Source organism: Mandrillus leucophaeus, unplaced genomic scaffold, assembly GCF_000951045.1.
Source record: "Mandrillus leucophaeus isolate KB7577 unplaced genomic scaffold, Mleu.le_1.0 Scaffold71, whole genome shotgun sequence".
Taxonomy (NCBI): Eukaryota; Metazoa; Chordata; class Mammalia; order Primates; family Cercopithecidae; genus Mandrillus; species Mandrillus leucophaeus.
This window is the reverse complement of record NW_012107697.1, coordinates 3,692,593-3,720,369: the sequence shown is the minus strand read 5'-3', so window position 1 is coordinate 3,720,369 and position 27,777 is coordinate 3,692,593. Positions and strand designations below refer to the sequence as shown.

Here is a 27,777-nt window from a genome sequence, read left to right as displayed (position 1 = left end):
GCCCAGCTGATTTTTTTGTATTTTTAGTAGAGACGGGGTTTCACCGTGTGAGCCAGGATGGTCTCGATCTCCTGACCTCGTGATCTGCCCATCTCAGCCTCCCAAAGTGCTGGGATTATAGGCGGGAGCCATGGCACCCGGCCTAGAAATACCTTTTGACTCAGCAATCCCATTACTGGGTATATACCCAAAAGATTATAAATCTTTCTACTCTAAAGACACATGCACACATATGTTTAGTGCAGCACTATTCACAATAGCAAAGACTTGGAACCAACCCAAATGCCCATCAATGATAGACTGGACAAAGAAAATGCAGCACATATATACCATCGAATACTATGCAGCCATAAAAAAGAATGAGTTCATGTCCTTTGCAGGAACATGAATGACGGTGGAAACCATTATTCTCAGCAAACTAACACAAGAACAGAAAACCAAACACCGCATGTTCTCACTCATAAGTGGGAGTTGAACAATGAGAACATACAGGCACAGGAAGGGGAACATCAGAAACTGGGGCCTGTTGGGGGGTGGGGGACAAGGGAAGGGATAGCATTAGGAGAAATACCTAATGTAGATGACGGGCTGATGGGTGCAGCAAACCACCATGGCACATGTATACCTATGTAACAAACCTGCACGTTCTGCACATGTATCCCAGAACTTAAAGTATAATAAAATTTAAAAAAAAGAAAAAGAAAAAGAAAGCAGAGAAGAAGGACAGAAAGTGTCAGGGGCAGAGCAGGGGCTAGAGGATGGTCAGGGCATGACCTGCCTGCATAGCATGAGAAAGTGAACCACACAGATATCCAAGGGAAAAGTGTTCCAGGCAGAGAGCACAACAGGTGCAAGGGCCCTGGGGCAGGAGCACACTTGGTGCATTTGAAGAAAAGCAAAGAAGCTGGTGGAGCTGGGGGTGGTGTGTGGCATGAGTGAGAGGCGGGGTGGTAGGAAATGACAATAAAATTCACCAGAATAAAGGGCAGTTCATGGACGGCCCTGTGGGCCACTGTGAGGACTTCATCTTTTATTCTGACACGGGCAGTCAGCGGAGGACTGGAGCAGTGGACTGACACAATCCAACTTACCTCTTAAAAGAGTCATTTTTGCTGCCATTTTGACAATGAAAAGTGAGAGGGCAAGAAAGAGGCAGAGAAACTAACAGGAAAGGTTTGCAGTAATCCAGGGAGAAATAATACTGGCTTGGAAAAGGGAAGCGCCTGCTGAGGTGGTGAGACGCCGTTGGGTTGTACTGGATATACTTGGAAGGCAGAGCCAACAGGACTGTTGATAGAGAGGCTGTGGGTGTCAGAGAAAGATGAGACCAAGGATGACTCTAAGGTTTGGAGTCTATGTCCACAGAGGTAGAATGGCATTACCATTTATGAAATGGGTAGACAGTAGGAGAAACAGGCATGGAGGGGAAAATCAAGAACTTGATTTTGGACATGCCAAATCTGAGTTTCTGTTAGACATCCCAGTGGGGATGAATCTGGAGTTTCGGAGAGGGGTCAGAGCTGGGGATGAGATTAGAGAGTCACAAGCATAACGATGCCTTTAAAGCCCTAAGACTGCATGAGATCATCAGGCAGTGGGCATGCACAGAGAAGAGGTTTAAGGACTGGGCCCTGAGGCATATCCATCTTCAGAGATCAAGAGATGAGGAAGAACAAGCAAAGGAAACTGAGACGGAATGGCCAGAAACAGGGCAAGAACAAGATAGGGCATGGTCTAGAAGCCAAGTGAAAAAGTGTTTCAAGGAAGAAGGAGGAAAATACTATGTCAAATGCTGCTGCTAAGTCCAGTAAGATGGGGCCTGGGGATGGATCACTGGATTTAGCAATCTGGGTATCAATGCCCAGGGCTGAAAGTCTGGTTGGAGACGGTCCTATTGATAGGGAAAGAGAGGACAGGAAATGGAGACAGCTTGAATAGGCAATTATTTTACAGAGCTTTGCTGTAAAAGGAAGAAGAAAAATCAAGAGCCCACTGTAGAGGGACAGCAGCTAAGGAAGGTTTTTAAGAAGGGGGAATCATTCAGCTCCATTAGTCAATACTAATGGGACAACTGCTCCTGTGTGGAGTCCACCGTACTAAGAGGGTAGGAAAGACAGAGCTCTCTCCTCAGGATGCTCTTAGCCTCCCAGGGTAGACGAAATTCAAATAACGTTTCAAAAAATGCCTGTACAGAAACGGGGGGTAAGTGCCCAGAAAGAGTGCAACCCACACATGAGTGTGTGAACACACACACACCCACGCTTTGGAAGGGAAAGTTCCCTAGACAAGGTGGCGATTCTCATCTCCTAGAACAAGGTGAATTTAAAGCAGGGTTTAAAAAAAGAGAAAAGACAAGATTTGGTGGAGGCATGGGGAAGGGTGATCCAGGCAGGCAAAGGCTAGAGATGGAAACAGGCTGGCCCAGTAGTCTATCATCAATTACAGATGTCACTTTCATAGCACTTACTGTATGCCTGACACCATCCTAAGTGCTTCTATGCAGGAACTTACTGAATTCTTATAAAAGCATAAAACAGGGACTACTATTAGCCCATGTTATAGATGAAGAAATGGAGGCACTGAGAAATTATGTTCTTGCCCAAGGTCATACAACTAGTGAAGGGTGGAGCTCAGATTCATATCCAAGCGGTCTGGTTCCAGAGCCCACGCTCCTGGTGTTAATGCGTGCACTGTGCCAGAGCCTCCCAGGAACCAGCTCCAGCGTTTCCCCACAACACATCTGACTCCATTCCTCAATCATATGAAAAGCCACTAAAGGAACCTGGGTGAGTCCAGGCAGAAGAGACTGAGAGGAGAGGGAGACATAGGGGACCCTCTTGTGGACTACCCTAAATGACCAGTCAAGCCCGTTCAGGCTAATTCACCACCTGAAACACAGGGAGTGACAGGAGTATAAAGGGCTGGGGCTGACATCTGCCCTGGGGTAGGGTTTCAGAGAGGTAAGCCTCTTTCTTTTCAATTATTTTCTTTCCTTTTTGTTTTCTTTTCTTTTTCTTCCTTTCTTTCTCTTTCTTTTCTTCCTCTTTCTTTCTTTCTTCCTTCCTTTCTTCCTTTTTCTTCCTTTCTTCTTTCTTCCTTCCTTTTTTTTCTTTCATCTGCCTACCTCTGTCTGCCTACCTCTTTCTCTGTCTACCTGTCTGCTTATCTACCTACCTACCTCTTTATCTGCCTACCTATGTATGTACTTATCTACCTACTTATCTGTCTTCTATCTATCTATCTATCTATCTATCTATCTATCTATCTATCTATCTATCTATCTATCTATCTATCTATCTTTGAGACAGGGTTCTGTCACCCAGGATGGAGGGCAGTGGTGCTACCATAGCTCACTGCAGCCTCAAACACCTGGACTCAAGTGATCCTTCCATCTCAGCCTCCCAAGTAGCTGGGACTACAGACATGATGAACCTTTTCTAAAGGGGTCATACTCAGACAGATAGAGTCTCAATTCCAGAGACCCCCAGTCAGGGTTGAGCATTTGACTGAGTCACAGTGCCTCTCGCGTCCAGCAGAGTGGCACTGTCTGCCCAGCTAGAGGACTGTGTTTGCCATTGCGTGTGCATTTGAACCTGACTGGTCAGTGTCCTCTCCACAACACCCCTCATCAGTGTGGGTTCAATGGGCCTCGCTGGCTGGGTCCACCACAAGCTGCCCAGGCACCATATCTCAGCTCAATGGGAGGAAACACACACCAATGGGACATGGAGGGGCTGCTGGGCAGCCTGACAGCTGTCTGCAGCACCCTGCTGCCCACACTACCCCCCCAGCCGAACCCCAGCCCCCGTAAAGCCGATAGGGAACGTGTGCCTGTTTATCCAGACTAATGAGAGCTAAGTGTGACCACTGTCTTGCCTGCTGACGAGCCGCGAGGCTGTGAGTGGGATGTGCTGGCTCTGGCAATGCACACGCACGCGTCCCACCCACGCAGGCACTCGGCTGAGGTCTAGCAGCAGCTTCCACATTGCCTGTGCTTCTTCAGCTCCACCATCAGTGGCCACAGGGAGGAAGGAAGCACCGAGACAGCCCAGGTCTACATCAACAGAACAAAAGAATTAGCAGGGTTCTTAGGTCCTACCTGGCTTATCCAAAGGATTGGAGCCAAATGGGGTCATGGCTTAAATTAGGCAGATGGTTGCCTCAATTCTAAGCTCTTGTTAATGGTTATTAATGAGGACACAATGATAATGAAATGCCTCCCCATGAAAGGATGAGAAGAGACCAGAGGTGAAAAGACTGTATCACCAAATCCCAGACTGAAGGGGGTCTTAGAGGTAACAGGTCCAATACCACATTTGAGGCTGAAATCCCTGTCCAACCTATCTGTGGCCACCTCCGGGTATGGGGACCTTGGTATCCAGAAAAGTCCATTCCATCTGCCTGGAAAACACTTCTTTACATGGAATCAAAACCTCTTTCCATAATTTCCACTCCCAACACCCCCCCCCCCACCAAAATAGAGCTTGCTAGTGACTCACTCCACATCCCAAGACTTTTTGTAAATGACTTCACAGAGTTGGAGACAGGTTTTTGAAATTCTGATGAAATATCACCATCACTCTTTCAATACGATGTTCATCCCTGTTGAATCCGATACTGCCAGTCAGGTCCACTGGCCATGCTGCTCGATCCAACCGAATAGATACCATCAGCCCATAATATTCATTGAAAACCTGGAGATACTCAGGCCATTCTAGCAGAAATGAACACAGGCAGCCACATACCAAAATGATATGGAAATCAGCTCTGTTACCTAAGACTTCAGATATGGAACAATAGCCTCATCCCTTCATGTCTGACACTTCTGCCAGTGATCAATCCCAATATGCTTAAGAAAACAAAATAGAGAAGCAAGACTCACTAACGCTCGCTGCCATTACCTATGTGCTTTTTCTCTTTAGCTCGGCCTCGTTTTGTGAGCCCCCAGGCATCGGCACACTGGCCCCTGGTGGCATTCGGATCTCATACATCGAGAACACACTGCCAGCAGGCTATTCAGGACCCTGCCCCAATGCTGTCCTCAGATGCTTCTGAGTCCATTTCCTTTGATGTGACCCCTCTTCCCGACCTGTGCAAGCTTGGGGAAGTCACAACCCTGGGCACCTCAGGCTCCTCTCCACAAGATGGGCACTTCGACCTGCCTTGCAGATCACTGGGGAAACTGAATTAACGTGTGTAAGAACACGTTATTCACCACAAACCATGGCACGAATGTCACCCAGGTGGTTGGGAGTCAGGAGTCCTGGCACCGCCAAAAGGGCATTCACCAATTCATTTCACCTTTTGGGACCCCGGGATTTCTTATCTGTAAAATGGAATATCTAGGCCTAATTCATCTCTAACTTCTCAGCAGAAGAGATTATGGATGAAGTTACAGTGCACAATGGGTTTTGGAAAGGGCAAAAGAGAGAACAAACATCCCAAAAGCACCCTGTGTGGTGCTCCTGAAGACCAAGGGAAGACGGATGACACAACAGCATGCCAGCCTGGATATCTCTCTCACTACAGCCACACCTCCCTCAGCCACCCCAAAACGTGTTGGTGGCAGGGGAGGAGCAAGGAGGAGAGGAGAGACAGCCTTACATAAGCACAAGTGTATGCAGACACACACGCGGACTTTTTTTTCTTTTGGTAAAATATTTACTCTCCTAATTATATATTTTATGGGCTGACAATAACATTGGTTGGCATTTTTAAACCTTGACCGATTCCTGGGGGAACAGAAGTTTACAAACTGACAGGTCAGCTCAAAATTCAAAACTTGCCACAGTGAATTCATTTAGCAAACATTTACTAAGCCCACTACTGTGGGCCAAGCACTGTGCTAGACTCTGGGAATACAGACCTGAATAAGAAAGACACAGCCTCCCTAAGGTGCTTACCAGGGGAGAGACTTACGTCCTAGAAATCCTTCTATATTCCCCCTCTAGGTGACAGATGAAGGAGAAAGTCATCAATTTCTATTTGTCACTAATGTGAAAGACCAATTGATTGTCTATATGGGTGACTCAATTTGGAAACGAGATGAAAAGTTGCATGCTGATCAAAATTTCATAAATCAAATCATGTGCTAACATTATCAGAGGAGCCCACTACTCAAACAAACCCATGGTGAATCCTCTACAAACAAGGCAAAGAATTCAGCTGGTATATTTGAATCTCGGTGAATCAGATATATTTAATACACAGCATAACAAGATGAGAAACTGGTGTTTTTAATCCTTTCCCCTTGTCTCCCCCAATTCTCCTATTATCTTTATAACATTTCAATGTTCTATGTTGAACATTCTCTGTACAGAATTGGAGCTCATTGGGGGAAACCAACTAAGTAAAAAAATTACAGTTGTAAAGTGCCTGGGGGGTCCTCGTAAGACAGAGTGTCAAATAAATCCAAGTTCTTGCTGCTTTACCACACAGGAAAACCTTAAACAAGAGAGATTCAATTGCTACAATTACCTGCTGATGTGTCTAATACACCCATGCTGGGCAGAGCTTCCCTTGCCACCTGGAATGAGCCCTGAAATCCCCATGCCTCAGTTTCCTCATCTCTCAACTAGACTTTGTGCCCTTTAAGAAATGCTTTGGAGGTAAAAAGTGTCAAAAAAGAGCAAGAAAGTATATTAGCAATGATGATTCCATCTTTCAGCTCCTTACCAGCAGAACACAATATATTTAATGTGATGGCTGTGACAATGAGATATCCCAAATGCTTCCAGGGGTTCATCAGCTCTAGAAGAGCAGGAAGAGACAGCGTTGGAGACAGGTTCAAATTTCAGTAGCTGTGTGACCTTAGATTTGTTATTTAAATTCTTTGAGTCTCTGTTTCTTCATCTATAACAAGGGATTGTTTGTTCCAATGAGACAGGCTGAGATATGGGGAATACTTAGCCCAGTGCCAGGCAAAGAATGGGAGTTATTATTTTGGCTATTATCGTGTAGCACTGCATCCTCAGTGCTTGGCACATAGCATTCAATAAATATTTGTTGAGTTAATTAATGAATGAATAACTGTACCATTGAGTTTATTATTACTGCCAAAGCTTTCACTAGAACCCAACCAGGATCTTCAGCCCATTCCTATTCTTTTTTAACTAAGACAGGTAGATGAACATTTTCTCCTTTTCCTCTTTCTCCTTTCTCTTCTACTTTCTCCAATAAGTTTACCTCTTTATGCATAGGTAAGACAGTGCCATTTAAAACAATGGTACCAAACATGTTATTGGAAAACCCAGTCTTGCAAGGACCATGGATTCATATATCCATCACATTCATTGAGCTGGAGCCATATACTTCTCTGTATCATGTGTTGGGCCCTTGTGTTAGGGGGTCACTCTCCCATGGAGTTCAGAGTCTAGTGGAAAAGTGCTATAATCTTTAGAATATAACATGGCAAGTGCTGGAACAGATGTTATGTGCTGGGGGAATGGGGGAATGGTAGGAAAAAAATGAATTCTCCCTCTTATGGACAGGATGATAACGGGAAAGGACTTTGCAGAGGAAGAGCCATTTAAGCTGATGGTGATGGAGGAGGAAGACAAAGAAAAAGAAGAGGAGTAGAAGGAGGAGTTGGATTTGTTTTCCAGACAGAGAAGATGGAATGGGAGGAAGAGCACTATAGGGATAGCAAGGGAATAGGTAAAGCTGAGAGTAAATCTTCCTGGCATATTTGGCTCACAGGGAGTGGTTTAGTGTAGCTAAAATACAGAGCCAAGGAAGGAGTAACAACAGAGCCAAGGAAGGAGTAACAACAGAGCCAAGGAAGGAGTAACAAGAGATAGGCTTGGAGCCTAGCATTCATTCAGTTAACAAATACTTAATGAGTCCCAAGGTGTTAGGGGCAAAGGTAACACATTTGCTAATGTCTGAAAAGTTTTCTAAACAGGAATGGAGAAAACTGTAGGAGAATATAACCTTCACCTACTGTTGAAGGCGATTCTGCTTCTCAGAAGCTAAGGGAGGCCATGGGTGCATGGAGAAGAAAGCACTGGAAGAGGAGTCAAGGATGCCAGCACCACTGCCAGCTGCCACCACCCAGGCCCCTACTTGCCAGGTGACCTTGGCCAAACCACCGCCTGCTGCAGCCCTGTTTCCTCATTTGCAAGATGAGCAGGTTAGATAATGAATCCTTATAGTCCCTTCTGAATCTAAGAATGACAATGCTTTCTGGTCTCTTTAAGTAACAAAGAGGGTGCAAAGATGGGGTGGGGTCTTCTCAGGGCATTTATTAACTTGTAGCTCCACAGTCATCACTCAGAGGACCCAGAGGGACAGAAGCAAAATCAGAAAACATTTTCAGAAGATAGATGACGGAAGGGGTTGACATATGTGTGAGAGTTTGGGGAATTTATGCAGCCAGCCTCACAGCCATAAATAAAATCCCTTTCTTTTACCCAAAACCTCATTCGAGGGGTAAACACCAAACACTGTAATAGACAATTTGGCTGTATCTCCTGCCCTGTGCCTCACTTGAATGAGAAACAGCCGTCACAAGGCAGGGTAATGGGTTCGGCCGCCTCTTTCCAAACATCCGTATTGTCACCAGCAGACAAGTGGGGCTGAGGATGGAGCAAACAGGGCGATTTATCTCTCAGATTCTTGGTCTCTTCATGCAGCCCCATTCAGAGAGCCACGCATTCTGAGGCTGGGGTTGGGGAAAATCCCAGAAAAACCCAAATGCAAGGAAAAGTGACCCCCGGGAAGGCGAGAGGCACAGCAGCCCCTTCCCTTCCCATAAGCCTCTCAAGGATCCCAGAGACCCCAGCACAGTTAACGCCAGCCCGGCCCATCTGTGTGCAAGGCTGCCTGCTGCTCAGCACAGCTACTTGTGTTTTCTTGACCCACTTCTCTTCCCATCCCTGCCCTACTCCACATCCCCTCTAGAGTCCACGTAATTAGCAACTTTCCATCCATAAGGATTGGGAGACTTTTGAAAAGCTCCTGGCACTCAGGCTAACCAAGGAGACAGGAAGAACAGGTCCTGGCACTGCTGTTTGCGTTTTTCTTTTCTTCTCTTTCTGTTGTCTTAACTCTGCTTCCTGCCCTCTGCAGGAGATTAGGCCCGGTTTGACCTTGCTAGCCAGCAGGGCCCGTGGCTGGAAAGCGGCTGGAAGTGGCCTAGCATGAACCAAAACCGAGGGCCAGCAGTCTTGAAAGAACTGAACAAGCATTGTTCAGAGTATGGGTTTGGGAGCACGAGGGGTCCCTTTGAAGCCCTCTGTTGTGGCAGCCAAGCGAGGGACCTGTCAGCTCTACTTTCTGCTTCCCTCTCGGAGCACAAGTGTCAGGAGAAGTGAGGCCATGAGGCACTGCCGATTCTGCCTCAATTCCTTTCCGCTTCCGATTAGCAACAAATGGAAATTGATGGGTTGCTACTTTATTCGCTCATTTAGAGGGGGAGAAAACCTCACAGTAAACGCTGAATAACTATAGGCATCTTATAAATTAAACATCTTAAGGATATGAACCGTTTTGCATTGCTGCTAAACAGAATTGAGTTAGGTTTTGAAGTTTCTGTAAAAATGAATGGAGAACTGGGAGGGAAAATTTTGCTTTTTAATTTCTTTTTTTTAAGCATGCAGAGCAGTGTGTCGAGGGCAGGGTGAGGGGGAGAACTGAGTCACCTGTCCACGTTTCTGATTCCAATCAGCTCCTCTGCATTTGCATGAAAAACTGTGCCCGCAAGGTAAAACGGAGCAGCTTACAGAGCTGCAGGCTGGGCTTCTGGCCTGTGACACCTGGCCTAGTCAGGTCTCGGTGGCTCGCCCACCTCTGCCCACACCATGGCCTCCTGACCACCACCAGCACACCGACCTGAATGCAGCTGGAGGAATTTGGGAGCTTTAAGTCAACTCCCTGAGATTCAGCATCATGCCATCTTTGCTCTAAGTCAGCCTCTAACGCTTTCAGGCTCCGACTTAAGATCTAGATTCCTGCCTTTACTCCCAACCCCACCCCTACCCCCATCTGCAGTGTGGGAAGAGGGGCCTCATGTGGTTATCCCTTGGGGTAACCTGCCTGGTATTTGAGTTCCTCTAGGGCTGTCACTTAACCCTACCCCTGGGGCTCTGCTGTTGGATGGGTCATCTTGTGGCCATCAACCTACCTTTCTGGGTTTGTCACTGCTGTGCTCCACCCACCTGTCCACACTAACCCCCATCCCTCCATGAACACATAGACACCCCCGATCCCCAATACCCCACATCTGTCCTAATTCCATGGGTTCTCTGTTGCTGAGCCATCAGATGACCACGCTGTGCCTGCCAGACTGAACTGTGTCCTTGTCCCTGTGGCTGGCTGTGTCCCCAGGACCCAGGACCTGGAGAGCCTCAACCTGCAGTTGACAAGGCTTGTTCAGTCCTGGCAGGGAGGAGGCACCCAACTTCCCAGGCCCATCCCTCCAGGGATGGGGTGCTGAGGGCTCGATGGAAGCCCGCCTGCCCACACCTAGAGTAGGCGTCCCACAGCAACAAGGCAAGGGAGAGACTCACATGACCCTGCCCTCCCTCTCAGAGCCAGGCCACGGCAAGCAGATCCAATGTCAAGGGCCCTTCCAAGCAGCCAGGCCACCCCAGCAGACTCCTGGCTTCTTCCAAGTTGTGGACATAGCATGCTCTCCAGGAAGCCTTCTTGGACTGACCATAGGAAAGAAGGGACCTCTTCTCCCATCTCCAGCCCTAGATTTGGAATCCCCATGGCCATTCTCACCCTCCTCCTTCCCCAACAGCTGCCTCTTAACCGGCTAGGCTGAACCTACATTGACTGCACCAGGAAGTTATCAGCATCTTTATTCTAGTGGCCAGGGAGTCGGGAGGTTGACCAGATCTGAGTGGTCACCTGTCAGCTGCCTCCACCCCCACCACCTGCATCTTCACCCCAGCCACACTCAGGGAGGGCACAGTGCACAGGCTGGGCGGCTTCTCCAGGTCCTGTGCAGCACTCTCATGTCCCTTGTGGACACCTGGATAGTGGATGGGGGCACTGCCCCGAGCCAGACCACACTTACCGATCCTCAAGGAGTGTGGGCTGCAGGCGACCATCACGAGCCACGCAGGAAGCAGCACCAAAGGCGCCGAGACGCGGGGCATCTTCTATGAATCCTCATGGAGCCCCCTGCTGGCCTGGGCATGACATAACTCTGCGAGAGAGGGGGTGGGGGGCACGTGAGTCCCAGGCTCCAGCTAGGCAGCTGCCCCACCATCCCAGTGACCCCCAGCTACCAGGGAAAGTCACGGAGCCGGAGAGGCCCCTTTGTCTTTCCTCCCTACACCCTGGGCTCAAAGAAGGCTCAGGTTCTAACTTCAGCCGACATGGGGCAGGTTGCTGTAACTGTGGTTGGATGATTCATGGCATGCCATTAGAAATGAAGAACCTCATCTGCTCTCAGCAAGGCACAGTGGCTCACGCCTGTAATCCCAGCACTTTGGGAGGCCAAGGCGGGTGGATCGCTTGAGGCCAGGAGTTCGAGACCAGCCTGGCCAACATGGCAAACCCCGTCTCTACTAAAAACACAAAAATTAGGTGGGCGGGGTGGCGCATGCCTGTAATCCCAGCTACTCGGGATGCTGAGGCACAGACTCGAACACAGGAGGCAGAGGTTGCAGTGAGCTGAGGTCGCGCTATTCGCCGTTGCACTCCAGCCTGGCTGACAGAGCAAGCCTTTATCTCAAACAAACAAAAGCCTCATCTGCTCTTCAGGAATTGGAGCCATGCGTGAGCAGAAGAGGAAGGGATAGGAGAGATGGGAGGATTACTCCATTGCCCCAAATGCAGCACAGGCACTGCACACTGACGAGAGGTGTGAGAGGGAACTGGGTTCAAGACCAGCTCCTCTAATTACCAATTGTGTGGCCTTCATGAGGGCCCCTCTGTGTCTCAGCTCAGTGTCCTCACATGTAAAAGTGGTATAACAACCCCTCCTGGTGGAGTTGAACTAAAGAAGAATCAACGTAACATCGGAGAAGCCACCGTGCTCAGGGTCTGGCCTAAATGAGGTGCTACACAAATGTCGGGTCCTCCCTGGCCCAGATGGGAGAGGTCCGTTCCCAGCAAATATGGAGGGCAGACACACACCTCCCAGGTTATCAGCTGCTTTCCACATCTGTTCTACTACCCCTGAAAACCAGCCCCACCCCCATCCTCTACCAATCCCTCTCCTCCTTCCTGAGGTGGGTGGGCCTCTGATGTCAAATCCAGAACCTTGCAGGGGCTGCCTCTCCCCAAGGCAGCCCATGCCTTGGCCCCCACTGAGACCCAGAGTCTGCCGATGACCAGCTCTGCTTGCTTCACTGGGGTGAGGGTGCGGTTGATGAGCACCTGGATATGCTAATCCCAGGTGCCTGGGTTGGGAGAGTAGCATTAACATGTTTCGACCCGGCGCGGTGGCTCACGCCTGTAATCCTAGCACTTTGGGAGGCCAAGGTGGGCAGATCACGAAGTCAGGAGATGGAGACCATCTTGGCTAACACAGTGAAACCCCATCTCTACCAAAAATACAAAAAATTAGCTGGGCATGGTGGTGGGCACCTGTAGTCCCAGCTATTCGGGAGGCTGAGGCAGGAGAATGGCACGAACCGGGGAGGTGGAGCTTGCAGTGGGCCAAGATCGTGCCACTGCACTGCAGCCTGGGCGACAGAGCAAGACTGCATCTCAAAAAAAAAAAAAAAGTTTTTTCCTCCATCCCCTAGACAGACAATCCAATAGGAAAATGGGCAAAGGTTTGAACAGACACTTTACTAAAGAAGATATCCGAATGGCTTACAAACATTTGAAAAGGTGCTCAGCCTCATTAAGCATCAAGAAAATGAAATTTTAAACCACAATAATATAACCACTGTACACCTACCATAATGATTAAAAAAAAAAAAAGACAACAGTAAGTGTTAGAAAGGATGTGGAAAAACTGGAACTCTTATGCAGTGTTAGTAGGAGTGTAAATTGAAGTAAGTACTTTGGAAAACTGGTCTACTAGAGCTTTACATCTAGCCTAATGACCCCCTAACTCCATTTCTAGGTATGTATCAAGCAGAAATGCAGGTATATGATCACCAAAGACATGCATACATAGCAGCACTCTGGTGGTTTCCAGTTTTCCTAAACTGGAATGTCCAGCAGCAGGATGGAGAAATATATTATATATGCACACAGTGGAATGTTATACAGAAATGAAAATGAATAATCAACAACTACATGCAACAGCATGGATGAATGTCATAAATATAAGATTTAGCAAAAAAAGACTGGTACAAAAGATTACACATTCTAGAGACAGAATAATTATGTCTATATAAAGTGTAAAAATAGACCAAACCACTCTGTGCTGTTGGAAGTCCAGTTTCATGGTTAGGGTGGTGACTGGCAGGGGACATGAGGGGACTCACCGGTGCTGGTGATGTTCTCTGGTTTTCACGCTGAGTGTTGGTTACAGAGCTGTGTTCACTTTATGAAAGCTCACTGAGCTATAAACTTATGATGTGTGCACTTTTCCTTATGTGTGTTATGCCTCAGAAAAAAATTTTGTTCAGAGACACCCCACCTCCCCCAGCATACTCAACATTTCATCTACACTCAGAGCCTTGTCACTTCCTGTGCATAGGGCATCCCTTCTGCCCAAAGAACACCCCTCTGCTCGCCCCTGCCATGGCCAGAATGGGGCCTCTCTGTGAGCCATCAGCACCCTGGCATGGCTCTGAGAGCAGCACTTTTCCTGCCACTGTTGTTGTCTTTATGCATCTACGCCTGGGATCAGTATGTGCTCCTTAAGGGAAAGGACTGTGTCCAAGTTCCTGTTGCATCCCCAGAGTCTATTTATACATAATAGGTGCATAGCACATATTTGTTCAATGAATGGAAGGAAGACCTCAAGCAATCGCCTGCTAGGGGTAGACAGAGGAAGATAAAGAGTAAAGGATGGGGGTGAAGGCAACTCCGCTGTTGGCAAATCAGGCCCAGAATCTTTGTTCTTTAATTCATGGGTGTTGGTGCAGGGATAGATTAAAGCAAACACAGTCTCAGGAGAAGCTAGACATTCTTACTCATTATGGATAAAGTTGATTATTCAGTGATTTTATGTCTCCTTACTAGAATTTTAGCTCAATAGAGGTGGGGCAAGGACAGGAATCTTGTTTGGACTATATCCCCAGGGCCTAGAACAGTGCCTGGTATATTATACAGCCTTAATAAATATTTGTTGAGTGGATAAATGAATGAACAAGGAGAAAAAAACTGTAATAATCTGATTAGGCTATATAAAAGTACTACTAAATACAGTCACTTACCTCAAATGCCTTCCATTTATGCCTGATCAGCATGCTGCACCATAATTATTATGCAGACTGCTAAACAGGTGTCAGATTACCCTGTGTAAATTGTATCTGATGACAAAACTACACTCAGTTCAGTTCGTGCAGGCCTGAGGAACTGAGTGTAGCTGCTCACAGCCCCAAACACTGGTGGATCCTGGAAACTACCTTTTTTTTTTTTTTTGAGATGGAGTCTTGCTCTGTCACTCAGGCTGGAGTACAGTGGCGCGATCTTGGCTCACTGCAACCTCCACCTCTCAGGTTCAAACAATTCTCCTGCCTCAGCCTCCCACATAGCTGGGATTACAGGTGCCCACCACCACGCCTGGCTAATTTTTTAGTGGAGATGGGACCTCACCATGATGACCAGGCTGGTCTTGAAGTCCTGATCTCAGGTGATCCACCCACCTCAGCCTCCCAAAGTGCTGGCATTACAGGAGTGAGTCACCACGCCCAGCCGAGACTACATTTAAGCATGACAGTGGCTCAGGTCCTGGGCTGCTCTTGGGCCTCAGTTCTGTGACCCCCTAGACACAGTGATGAGAAATAATTTCCTCTTAAACCTTACAAGAATGAAAAGAGCCACCATGTTGCATGTCTGTAAGGCTCAGTGGCTTGCAAAATTCTTTGCACAGTCTTTATCATAGTTAATCCACAGAACAAGCTCTATTACAGATGAGGAAGCTGGGCCCAAGAAAAGATACGTGCCCAGCTGAAGGTCACACAACTGTCTGGAGGCAGAGCCAAGGCTAGACAGGTCTCTCACTCCACTAGCTTTTCTATCTTAACTGCTACAGAGCAGAAAGATGAAGCTTTTAGATTCTTCATCAAAAAAACACAAAGACATTTGGGGTCTTATTTTCAGCTTAACATTCAGATAAATCTAGTCTTAGGAACTAACAGTGCATCCCTCATTAACTGAAAATATTTTAATAATTCAGAGGCAAAAACAGAAATTATCCTGAAGTTAGAGCACCAAGACGCTCTTTCCACGACCACTACCCTCCATGGGGGGTTTCTCCCCTGCCCATGGTGTATTCTCCTCCACCTGCCTGCATGCTGTGGCATTGACATCGACAGCTCAAGCCCAGAACACTATGACTGCACACCTGCCTCATGACATCTCCACCTGGGGATCCCACAGCACGTCACAAACACCTTGTCCTAAAGAGAAGGCGTAGTCTCCACCACGCCCGCCACCTGCTCCTCCTCCTACTTCTTCTTAGTAGGTGGCACCACAATCCACCAGTCACCCAAGCCAGAAGTCTGAGAGCCTAGATTTCTATGTCCCCATACCCTCACATTTAATAAGTCCCCAGATCCTGACAGCGCTGCCTCCTAAATACCACACTTTTCTCTCCATCACCACCGGCTGTCCAAGTACAGACATTTGTCAGCAACAACCTGGATCTCTGCAATAGCATCTTCATTCGGGCCCCCATCCTCTAGTCTTTCTCTCTCCATTTGGTTCTCCATATAGCAGCCAGGGGCTTGTTACAGAAATACAAACTTGATAATGACACACTCCTGCACTAAAGTCTTGGGGAGCTCTCCATTGCACAGCAGATCAGGGCAATCCCCTCACTCTAATAGATAAACCCTCCCATGATCTGGCCCTGCTCACCTGTCCCTACTCTGTACCCTACGGCACCTGATGCCCCAGCAGAGCGAAAGCCCCACTCCCCAAAAGTTGTGTGCTTTCACTGTGCCCTCTGCCCACTGCAGGCACTTCTGCTTGGAATGCAGTCCCATCCCCTGATGGACTGCAAGCTGTGTTTTCCAGGTTCTGCTCATTGCCTCCCCTCAAGGCTTCTGTGATCCCTTCCCCATCTGCTGCCACCATACCCTAACACGCCTCACTGGGACATACATCCTACCTATGATGACGATGCTGTCTGGACAGCACCAAGTACCCAGCACCCTATCTGACACATAGTAGGTGCTCCAATAATATTGGCTGAATGAAATGAACAGATGGGGTCAATATGAAATAAATTCCCAGTTTGGTGTGTGCATTTTGTATATGCACCATAATTAAAACAAACAAGCTAAGCAGACATAATGCCGCAGATGCAGGCAAAGGGGAATCACGATAATATATGCTGAGAAGGGGAGGGAAGCAAATGTGTACTGCCCTCTGATTCTGTGCCTGGGGCTTGGTCTGGCTGCCACAGGTAAGAACACGGGGTTGAGTCCTACACTGCCATGTACTAGCTGCACACCTTGGGCAAGTCAGCTAACATCTCTAAACCTTGACTTCTTCATTTGTAATATGGGGATGATAATAGTTCCCTCATGGAATTGCTATAAGGATTGCATAATAAGATGCTGTGCACTGCTGCTCGGAGTAAGCACCCAATAATAAATACTGGCCAGGCGTGGTGGCTCACACCTGTAATCCCAGCACTTTGGGAGGCCAAGGCGGGTGGATCACGTGAGGTCAGGAGTTTGAGACCAGCCTGGCCAACATGGTGAAACCCTGTCTCTACTAAAAATACAAAAATTAGCCAGGTGTGGTGGCAGGTGCCTGTAATCCCAGCTACTCGGGAGGCTGAGGCAGGAGAATCGCTTGAATCGGGAGGCAGAGGTTGCAGTGGGCAGAGATCGTGCCACTGCACTCCAGCCTGGGTGATAGAGCAAGATCTGTCTCAAATAATAACAATAATAATAATAATAATAATAATGATAATAATAAATACTAACTCTTCGCAACCATGTACTCACCCTGTAAGATGGCATTGCATCTCCATTTCACAAGTGAGGAAGCTGAGGCTCAGAAAGGCTCAGAAACTTATCCAAGCTCATGCAACAAAAACAGCAATGCTGGGTTCAAATTGAAGTATGTGTCTAATCATATGCAATCACAAATCCTAGGCCCCTGCTTTGACTACAGTTGAATTCAGCAGTGTTGGCAGAATTTAGGTTGAAAGCAGGTATGTCAGTACAGCTTCCAACCTCAGAGGGCCTCTGACAGTCCCCACCTAGACAGAGTTGGGCCTCAATCCCATATTTTAGGTAGTCTGGAAGACAGAGAGTTCAAAAACAGAAATTCCCATCTATTTGAGACTCCTGCTCTCGACACCCGACAGGACCCTTGCTGATCCTGAGCGCAGAGGGAAGGCCCAGACTGGACAGAAGCTGGGCTCGGTCTGGCTCTGGGCCTTACAATGAATGCTCGTGAGCAGTTGCCCCCCTCAGAGCCTGCCTTTTCCTCCGCCAGTAACATGAGAATGGCAGTGCCTACCTCCGGGGTGATAAGCGCCAGGAGAGCAGGGAGCAATTCGGGCTTTTCCACCTGTGTCCTCAGTGCCTAGCACAGGCTGGCACATAGTAGGCACTCAGAAAGTATCTGTTGGAATAATAAAAGAGTCTAATCAGAGAACATATGTGGAAACACTCTGTCAACTGCAAAGTGTTTACATGTGAGTGGTATTTGGTGTCACTGAAGATGAGGAATTTACAATCTAGGTACTATTTCTCTACCCACGAAGGCTCTCCTCCTTTGACCCTCCAGCCTTCGCTGTCCGCTGCTCATGGGGCATCATTTAATCACATGCTGTCCCCCAAGGGCCTCAAAGATGCACTGTGAGCACCGCACTCAGAGCTGAGGCTTCCAAGTTCTCACCTCTGCTTAACCATTTACCTGCCTGCGATGTGTCCTTACCTTAACACCAAAAATCAGGTGTCTCCACTTTTCCCAGAAGGGGAAGCTCATTTCCAGTTTTTTACAATTGTGAGACTGAATCCATTTCCTCAAGCTAGAAGATCCTCTAACATCTCTCTCAAGGGAAAGAGACTGGCCCCCTGGTTCCATGCTTGTATTTTGAATACAAGCCCCATATGGCAGGGGCTTTAACACGCTTATTCACTTTCAGCACCTTGGACAGCGCCTGGCAAGCAGCAGCCTACACATACTGTCAAATGCATGAATGAATGAATGAATGAATGAATGAATGAATGAATGAATGAATGAATGGCTATTTCACTTTGCATTTTTTAAAGCAGGGGAACATCTCTTTGGGGCATGTACCACCTGCCACACCTGCTATTATGTCTATACTGACTAGAAGTTTAATAAATGTTTGCTGTTTAATGAGCAGCAGCCAGTTCATAAGCACAGACAGGCACCACCTGCAGACAGCTCACGGTATTCTGGCTGTGCACATGCTGTCTGGACTCCATCGGCCCAGTTGTGCAAATAGCTTCTCCTCTCCTGACTTGTCAGCAGTCCCTCTGCTCGTGTCTCTCATCCTCACAGGGCTACTACATCATTAATTGTGATTTTCCGAGGTGGGTCAGAGAGGAGGCTGACAGCCACCAGTCGGTGTGGGGTGGAAGGGAGGGTAGAGGGAATCAGAGGGGCAGCCAGATTAATGACAAGTGTTTTCCCCACTGTGGGCAACAAGATCTTGATTACTCTTCCTGATGCTCCAGGCTCCTCAAAAAATGGATGTGAGCTTCTCTGCTGTCCTGACTCTTCCCTGGCTAGGAGAAACTCCAAGCTGTAGCCAGCAGCCTGGATGGAGTGTGCAGGGGTAGGGGGTGGCCATGACAGGGGAGTGAGTCTGCTTCAGCCTCTGTGGCCTCCTTGAGGGAGAATCAATCCTTGTGGCCTAATGCAGTTGGGCAGCACTTTCTAGGTATCCTCTCTCCCTGACAACAAACAGGGAGATGCCAGGATGCAAGACTGTTCCAGGAATCAGGAACCTGGGTGCTCACCAGCTCTGGGAGTCAACCCTCTGAGCTGCAGTCTCTCATTCTGTAAAATGAGGGAATTAGACTAGATGATCTCTAAGGTTCTTAGAAGCTCTGGGAATTCTGCAGTTGTAAGAACTGAACTCTATGATAATATAATCTTTATTGAATATTTACTATATGCAAAGTACTACTTTAGACTCATTTACTCTTCAGGAGAAGCCTGCGAAGCAGATACTGTCATCCTAACTGCCGTACTCCCCACCTGCAGACCTGGAACTGAGGTTGTGTAACTTGCCAAGGTCACTCAGCAGGGAAATGGAGGAACTGGGCGTTGGCTCCAGGAACTTGTTCTCACCCATCACTCACTACACCCACCTTCTCTGCATGTCCCAGAACCCAGTACGCAGTTGGCACTTGAGGAAATGTAGGAATGTGATTGTGACGATCATAATGATGCTGGAGAACAAATCAAGTTAAATGCAAGCAGATCACCTGCACATCTTGCTGAATAAGGGGGCTGGCAACAGAAGAATGCATCTGGGAGTACCCTTTAGCCAAAAGATCAGCCCAGGTGTCCTCGGCCTTTAGGAATTCCCATAAGGAGATGCTCCCAGGAGTCTGTGATGAGTTAGGACACGGCAGGTTAGCCAGGGGAATGAGCATTCATGCTGGGAGCTGGACCTGGTCCGACTCATCTAAATAAACTGAAGAGCAGCGGCGGCACTGACCACCCAGCCCGGGTCCGACTTGTGGGGAGGACGTTCCCTGGGCACTACAACTGTGGGTACATGGTAGGAACCAGGCCACAGGACTAGAGACAGTCATGCCAAATGCTCAGGCACCAAGGAGCAAGAGGAATGAGGAATTACAAGTCTTGTTTCCTCTCTACATTTCACACAGATTTCAGACCCCTAATGCACCTCTAAACAATGGCCCCTCCCCAGAGACATGATAAGATATCCCTGGCTTCCAATTCCAGTTGTCACTATGTATCCTTGAGCTGGCAGCTTAACCTCTGAGAACTTTATTTCCACAACTGTAAAACTGCAGACAATGGCTCCCTGGAAAGGTTGCTTCAAGAGACCTCAGGTATAACGCAGTTAGTAAATGGGAACTGCCTTTCATCTCTCCACCCCATTCAGTGCTTCCTTCCAGGCCTTGTACACAGACACTCTGATGGCATCCTCATCTTTCCCCAATAAGATGGCCTCCCGTGCCTGCTTGCTGGAATTAATCCACAGCCCTCTGATCTGCAAAGTGCAGGTCCAGATCAACCCCATCCCCAAAGCTTTCCCTGAAGAAGTCAGTCCATCTGGCAGAGGAGAAAAATCAGCAGATTGCAAGTAGAGAGCTGTGTGACCTTGGACCCATCACATAACCTCTTGGGGCTTCCATTTCCTCTGCTGTAAGGTGGGAAATGACATTTGTACCATCTTCCTTACAGGGTTGCTAATAGGATTCAATGAGATCATGGATGTAGAATCACTTTGCAAATGAGTAAAGTGCTTTTGCGGCTAAAGGATCTATGTTGTTCCCATACCCAAGACTGGTCAAAGCACATAAACACACTTAATGGCACTATACATTTATACTTTATTCAGTGAATACTACTGAGTGTCTACTGCGTGGCAAGTAATTTTTCAGGTCCTGGGATACATACATTCTCTGCCTTCCTAGAGCTTACAGTCTGGGATATTAAGAAACACTCATCAGATATTCAGGTATCTTGATGCCATAATTACAGACTGTGAAGGAAATAAACAGGAGGGTTCAGTGCAGCAGGGAGGAAGGACTTCCCTGAGGGTGAAATGTTTGACTTGAGTTAGCCAGGTCCTGGGAGGGAGGATGCGAACAGCAGGGAAGAGGCCAGGATGGAGAAAACGACACGTGAGGAGGGCAGAGGCCTAGGATGGGACATGGCACCGTGGGTTTCAGAAATCGCAGGGAGTCTGCTGAACCCACAAAGCTAGAGCTCCTTTTCTGCATACCTGCTGTGTGGATTTCCAGTCTCCCTCATTAGCTGTGGCATCCGTAAGGACAAAAGCCTGTCCCCTCTCCCTCTGCACCCCTTGGTCTAGGATAAGCCTCTGCATTGAGGGCCGATTTTCTCCATGAACCTTGAACTGGACTCAGCATCCTTCACAGAAAAGGCAAGGAGCCCACAGCTCCCACCTCCTGTACACTGAAAGGGAGGTGGGCAGAGGTGAGAGGATGAAGAGGTCATTGCCAGCCATGGGAGGTGGAAGGTGAGGCCCACAGGCTGAATGGGATGGGCAGGACTGGCTCTGAATGGTGACAAATATCCCTGGCATTTATCTGAGGCCACCAGGCTGGGCCCTGGGGGACATGAGCTCCTGGCCAAGACCACATGAGCCAAGGCTTTGAAACAAAACAGCTCAGTTCGGAAGCCGTCTGTAGCACACTTAGAGCAGAGAGACCTTGCAGAAGGGGTGCCCACAGAGGAATCAGGTGAGCAGGAGAGAAGACCAACTTGGAGGGAAGAATTTTTAAGGACAGCATTTTAATCACCTCCAGATAAATATAACCCTCTCTCCTCTGCAAGGCATCTCTCTGGGTGTTTGGGAGGAGATGAGCAGTTCTGCAGATGACTGTCTGTGCATTGGAGTGAGGGTGTGTGTGCTGCAACCTTCCCTAAGGAGGACTGAGAAGAGCTGGGCTTCTCAGCCTGGAGAAGAGGGTGGGATGGGTGGCAGCTGTGTAATGAGCCATGCAGGCAGAATGCCACCATCTGAAGCCAGCGAGGGCTATGCTGGACTCCCAGGTGATGGTACCCAGGTCAAAGCCAGAGGAAAGCACAAGAACTGCTGTTCATGACAAAGAGGAAGTCCTGAGGCTGAGAGCTGCTGGGCACAGACACAGAGCTCCTGTCCCTTGTCCTGGCTCCAGCATGCCCAAGTGGAGACCCCATTACATCTGTCCTGTCCACGGTCACTTCTGGTGCACATCAGCGCTTTTTGTTGTCTTATCCACCAACGTCAGAAAGTAGGCCCTATTTTTTTCCTTCAGTCTTAGCCAGAGCAGGTGAGAAAGGAGCTATCCCTGGATGCGTGCATTCCTTGGAGAAACCCAGAACCAGCCCACCTCAACCCTCCCAGGGGTGTGGGGCAGAGGGCCAGAGAGCTAGATAGGTCCACAGCAATGTGAGCGGCGTCCTGCTGAAGGTTCAGAGAGAGACCTATGCTACTAGAGTCATCCAAACTCAGAAGAGTCTCTCAGAATTGCCTAAGGGGACATGCAGGGCCCAGCCACCCCTCCCCTTCCATCAGCCCAGTTAGCACTGACTCCCATCCGCTGGGGGCAAGGCCCTGGCACCAGGCTCCCTCGGGGGCCAAGGGAGGAGAAACTGGCTGCTGGCTGGCTGCCCCCAGAGAGGGGATATAGGACTCCAGTCAGAGTAGGAGGGAGACTTGCTTTTCATTCTCAAGTGTTCTCTATTGTTTGCATTTTTAACTGAGAGGTTAGACTTGGTTTTTTTTTTCACTTAAAAAGTCTGGTTAATAATTAAAAACACAATAAAGAATCCTGACTCTCTCAATACCTAGCTCCAAGACCTGGGCCTGTTCCTTAACCCCCCTGAGCCCGGATCCCCTCCTCTGCAGAGTGAGGCTAATACACCTATGCCCAGGTTCAAGTGTTAGTGAATGCTGGGCCTGCCTAGGTCTCTGGTGGCCTCTCTGGAACATTCCTCCACAGCCTATGCTCTGGCTGCCCAGAGCAAAGCTGGAGCTCAGCGCTAACCCTGGGAGTTCACCCCAAGACCTGCACTTCTCCAACCAGGATCACCTCTTCCACAGCTAGTATTCACTCGAATCTACCTATAGCCATGATTCTCACCTCAAAGACCCCTGGCTCTGGTTCTTGGCTGGATCTCAGGCCCTCCCTCGGGGAAGGAGGAACTCTGGGGAATTACTAAGTTCAGTCTCCTAAGGGGGCCAGGCATGCAGAGGACACCCCATCCAGAGGCTGCCCTGGGCATCTGTATTTGACACAGGTTACAGAAGAGAGCCCATCTAGGGCCCATCACCTTCCCTCTGCCAGTGGCCTAGAGATGCCACAGAAACCACAGGCAAAGCCAGGCTCATCTCCGGGCCCTGGGTTAGAAGTCCAGAGGCTGAAGACTTGGCCCCCTCCCTTCTATAGTCACAGGGCAGCCTTGAGGAAATCCTCAACCTCCCTAGCTAAGCAAATGGGTCATCCTTGCTCTCAACAGGGATGGGACTTCAGTGAGGGGGCACATACACCCGAGAACCCAGCTCTGGCGGCCAGAAGGGAGAGAAAGGCTGCGGGTACTGTACCTCCTCCAACAAGGGGCTGCCACACGAGCAGATCTCACAGGTCTATGGCACTGCGCCAGCGTACCCACATGCTCGGGGCCCACCCAGCTCCACGCTGGGCACTGGCGGCCACGGGGACCCTCGGGGTGGTGCCTTCCCTCAAGAAGCTCCCTGGAGAAGTATGATGTCCTGGTGTGAAGAGTAAAACAGGCTGCAGGAACTCAGGATGCCCGGCCACAGTGAAGCCGCTTTCACAAGTCAGGGTGGCCTCTGTCACAAAACAAGGAACAGCGCTGGCAAGCAGGCAGAAAAATATCCCTGGACCCTGGCAGCTGCAGCAAGAATCTTGGAAGATGTGAGCCACACGCTGAGCCCCGAGGCATGTGCTGGGTGTGGGGAGACCTTCCAGGTAAGTGCTGGGGAAAGAAAGCAAGGGCTGTCCAAAGGATGGTGACAAAACCTAATCTGGCAGGAGCCCATTGTGTCTGAGGGGCCCAGAGATGGGTAAATATTGCAGTCAGATTCCGGAAGGCCTCAAATGCCATGGTTAAGGAGTTTGGGACTTATCCTCCAGGCAACAAATAGCCATTAAAAGTTTCTGGGCAAGAGAGTGCCAGGACCAGAGCTGTGCTCTCAAAAAATCCATGAGACCAAGGTGTGCCCGGTGGCCTGGAGAAGTTGACAGACACCTAGCAACATGTGGGGGGATGTGAATGTGGGGAAAACTGACCCTGAAGCGAACTGGGCTGATTCCACTTGAACAGCAGAGCACAAACATTTTCCCACAGGCAGCTGCACATTGGGTAGGAGCGTATGGTGGTTCTCCAAGGCAAGCAGAGCCCTGGCAGGTCCAGAGCCAGCCTCCGTAGGATGTGGGACATCAGACACACTGACGAGTCTGGATCCACCCATCCCCAAATGTTAGACTCTAATGGGAGTGTCTTTGTAGTAAAGGGTCTGGACTTGGAGTCAGAAGGCCTGTGTTCAAACCCGGTTTTGCCACTTGTTCCCTGTGTAACTGTGGTCAGATCCTTGAATCTCTCTGTGCCTTACTTTCCCATAAAATAGGAGACATACTATCTGCCCTGCCTACTTCACTGGGCTGTTCAATGATCAGGGATGTTACACGTGAAAAATGGTTTGATAACACGCAGTGAGAATTAAGGAAGGTTTTTTCCTAAATCAGACCCCTGTGGTTGGTCAGTTCCTAGCATTCTTCTTCCAATGCGCCCCATCAATTCACCCCCCATCCTATGTTCTAGGATATGTCTGACTCCCTATCTCTCAGATTTATTGAACAGATGAATGATTTATCTTTGTTTTCTTCAAAGCACCTGGGACAATGTTTTCCACCTAGTTGGAGCTCAATGAGTGTATGATTGATTAATTAATAAAAGTGAACCTACAGAGGATGTTTTAATCCTACTCATCTTCCCCCTACTCAGTGACTCATCTTAATATCAATGCTAGCAAAAAAAAATAATTAGGATGGCAAGAGGGAGATGTCCCCCCACTCCCTCCATTCACAAAACTTCACAAAACTCCCAGAAGGAGGCAGTACAAGGCAGTGGTTATCAGCACAAGCTCTGCATCGTTTTAAACAGAGCTTCCAGGGCCTGGGTGCTGCTTACCTACCAGTCATGTGACTTGGGACAAGTGATTAACCTCTAGAAACCTCAGTTTCCCCATTCATAAAGCGGAGAAAATGCTAGACATTCCTAAGGTTGCTGTCAAAGATTAGCTGCGATCTTAGCAGTATGTCTGCAAATAGCAAGTGCTCAATGCTTGACAGCTGTTATTGTGATTATTGCTATTATTGTCCAAAGCCAAATCACCATGATTTGGGGAGACTGGTACTTGGGTACAGATTTTCCATTAGTGTGGATGACTGTGAGTGCTCTGTGACAGCCAATGGATTAAGCCTCTCAAATGCCTTAATCTGGAGAATCAGTTGGACCCCCAAAGCCAACTGACATCCCTGCTATGGAATGGCATCTGGGGCTGGGGGCACGGAATGGATCAGTCGCCCTTATGGTGCTAACCCAGCGTTAATGGTGCAAGTGAATTACAAACAAGGCCCACCTGCTGTGCTCAGCAACAAAACCCGGCAGGAGGGTAATTGCCCGGAACTTGAGCGCAGGGGGACACAGCGGGCATGGAACACATTAACCACAGGGAAGAGCAACTTCCCAATGCTTTCGTTTTCCAGCCGACCCAAGGAGAAGCCAGCAGGCAAGGGAACGTGAAGGCGGAGCCAGATAGGGAACTCTCAGGAACCACAGAAGAAAGGTGCTTCCAGACCACAGATGGCTGCCCAGCTCAGCTTCTCAACAGATCTGAGAGCAAGGGGAGATCACCTACGCCAACCATGCACAGGGACACAGGTGCTCCCCGTGTCCGCATGAATGCAAAGGATTTCTGGCATTGAAGTCCCATCTGGGTGGTCCAACCATAGGAAGGCAGCCTCCTTGATATTAAGCCCCCGACATGAGTGATGAGGAGTAGACGACAGGCTCACCAAGGTCAGTGTAGGCAGTGGTGGCATGGAGGCCATCCAAGTGTTCATTCATTTGTTCATCTACACATTCAACATGCATTCCACATGCTGTGGCATATGAAACGAAAACTAATATGACACAAGACATTCTTTCCAGGGGCTGACTGTGTTAGGGGAGGCAGGCACAGACATTAGTCACCCAGCACAGGCTGGGAACCACGGTCACACAGTCAAGGAACAGGGCCCAGGCTGAGAGCTCTCAGCACTGCCAAGGCACGGTCAGAAGGCGCTTTGCAGAGAAACAGATCCTCACACTGGTATTGAAGGACAGACACACACAGACACACAGACACACACACACCATACATACACATGCACACACTATACATCATATATGCATATACATATCACACATCCACACATACACATATACAAGGCATACCATACATACATATGTACATACACATGTACATCATTGATGCATGTACCTATATGTAGACCCATACATACATGCATCCTCGGGTTTTAGGCACCTAAGAAGGAAGCATAAGGACCAAAGCTCTCATATCTCCACCAAGTTCTTTTTTTTTTTTTTTTTGAGATGGAGTCTCGTTCTGTTGCCCAGGCTGGAGTGCAGTGGTGCGATCTTGGCTCACTGCAAGCTCCGCCTCCTGGGTTCATGCCACTCTCCTGCCTCAGCCTCCCAACTAGCTAGGACTACAGGTGCCTGCCACCACGCCCGGCTAATTTTCTGTATTTTTAGTAGAGACAGGGTTTCACCATGCTAGCCAGGATGGTCTCGATCTCCTGACCTCGTGCTCCACCCGCCTCGGCCTCCCAAAGTGCTGGCATTACAGGCGTGAGCCACTGTGCCCAGCCATCTCCACCAAGTTCTTAACATGCTCTAAGACCAAAAGGAAAAGGACAAATTCAAGTACAAGGCAGAGAACAATCCTTGTCTTTGATCATCCTCACTGTCTATTGCAGGCAAGGAAGGGCAACCCCTTCGCCTTCTCCCCTTCTACTGGAACGTTCACTGATGACCTGAGCGGTGACTTCACAGCCTTGGACTTTCCTCCTGGCCTGGCTGCAAGAACATCCTTCCTCCTCCTCCTGAGACATCAGGCCACGGAAAGAGGCCGCGATATCCCAGGCAGCCTCTGGAGCAACTGGCATAGGTATTCCTTCTGGAAGGCTGGGTTCCAATCCCAGCTTCCTCACTTACTAACTGTGACCAAGACATTAACCTCTGAGCCTCAGCTGCCTTGTCTGTAAAACAGGAATAATAACAGTACCTACCTCACGGGGCTATTTGCAGTTTCAAATGAGAAATAGTTAATAGTGCCATGCAAATAGTTAATACAGTGGCTGGCACATAGTTATCAATAAATCTAACTCACAATGGTACCACATTCCCACTGCCTGGAAGCAAACAGCTCTACTGTTTCTGATCCGCAAATTTAATCTAGCAAAGAGCATTTTCCTCACTGCTCTTTCATTCATTCAACAAGGATTTACTGAGCACTTAATGTCTGCGAGGCAAAAGATCATATAAAAAATACAGTATCCTCAGTATCCTTGTCCTTGAAACATTTATGAAATAATTTTAAAAACCCTGTGTCACAGAACTGTACACACATACACATAATCACACACACACTTTCTCTCTCGCTCTCTCTCTCTCACACACACACAGACCCTCTCCCTTGAAAACTTGTCATCTATATATAAAGTACTACTATCTGTATTGTTAGACTTGATAATTACTAAAGTGTACGCAGTAGGCAGCTCAGGGACTATTATACTCTATTTTCTATAAGAGGAAACTGAGGCTCAGAGAAAATAAATACCTTGCCCAAAGACCAGGGGAAGGGATTCACTGGAACTAACATTATTAGGCACCCCAGCTGCAACATGCATTGAGTTAGCTGCTTCCACACGGTCACTTCATCAAATCCCACAACAACCC

The 27,777-nt window shown here is 48.5% G+C and overlaps 1 protein-coding gene across 1 annotated transcript in view; it reads right to left on the bottom strand.

Moving 5' to 3' along the window:
* GRIK4 (glutamate receptor, ionotropic, kainate 4) overlaps positions 1–17,674 on the bottom strand; it is a 369,007-nt gene extending 351,333 nt beyond the window's left edge. Inside the window, exons 1-2 of the mRNA XM_011964977.1 lie at positions 17,563–17,674; positions 11,024–11,155 (exon numbers count right to left, since the gene is read on the bottom strand). Of these exons, the coding sequence (XP_011820367.1) occupies positions 11,024–11,105 (82 nt within the window). The 5' untranslated portion in view covers positions 11,106–11,155; positions 17,563–17,674. The remainder of the gene's footprint in view (positions 1–11,023; positions 11,156–17,562) is intronic.
* Positions 17,675–27,777: the final 10,103 nt, after the last annotated feature.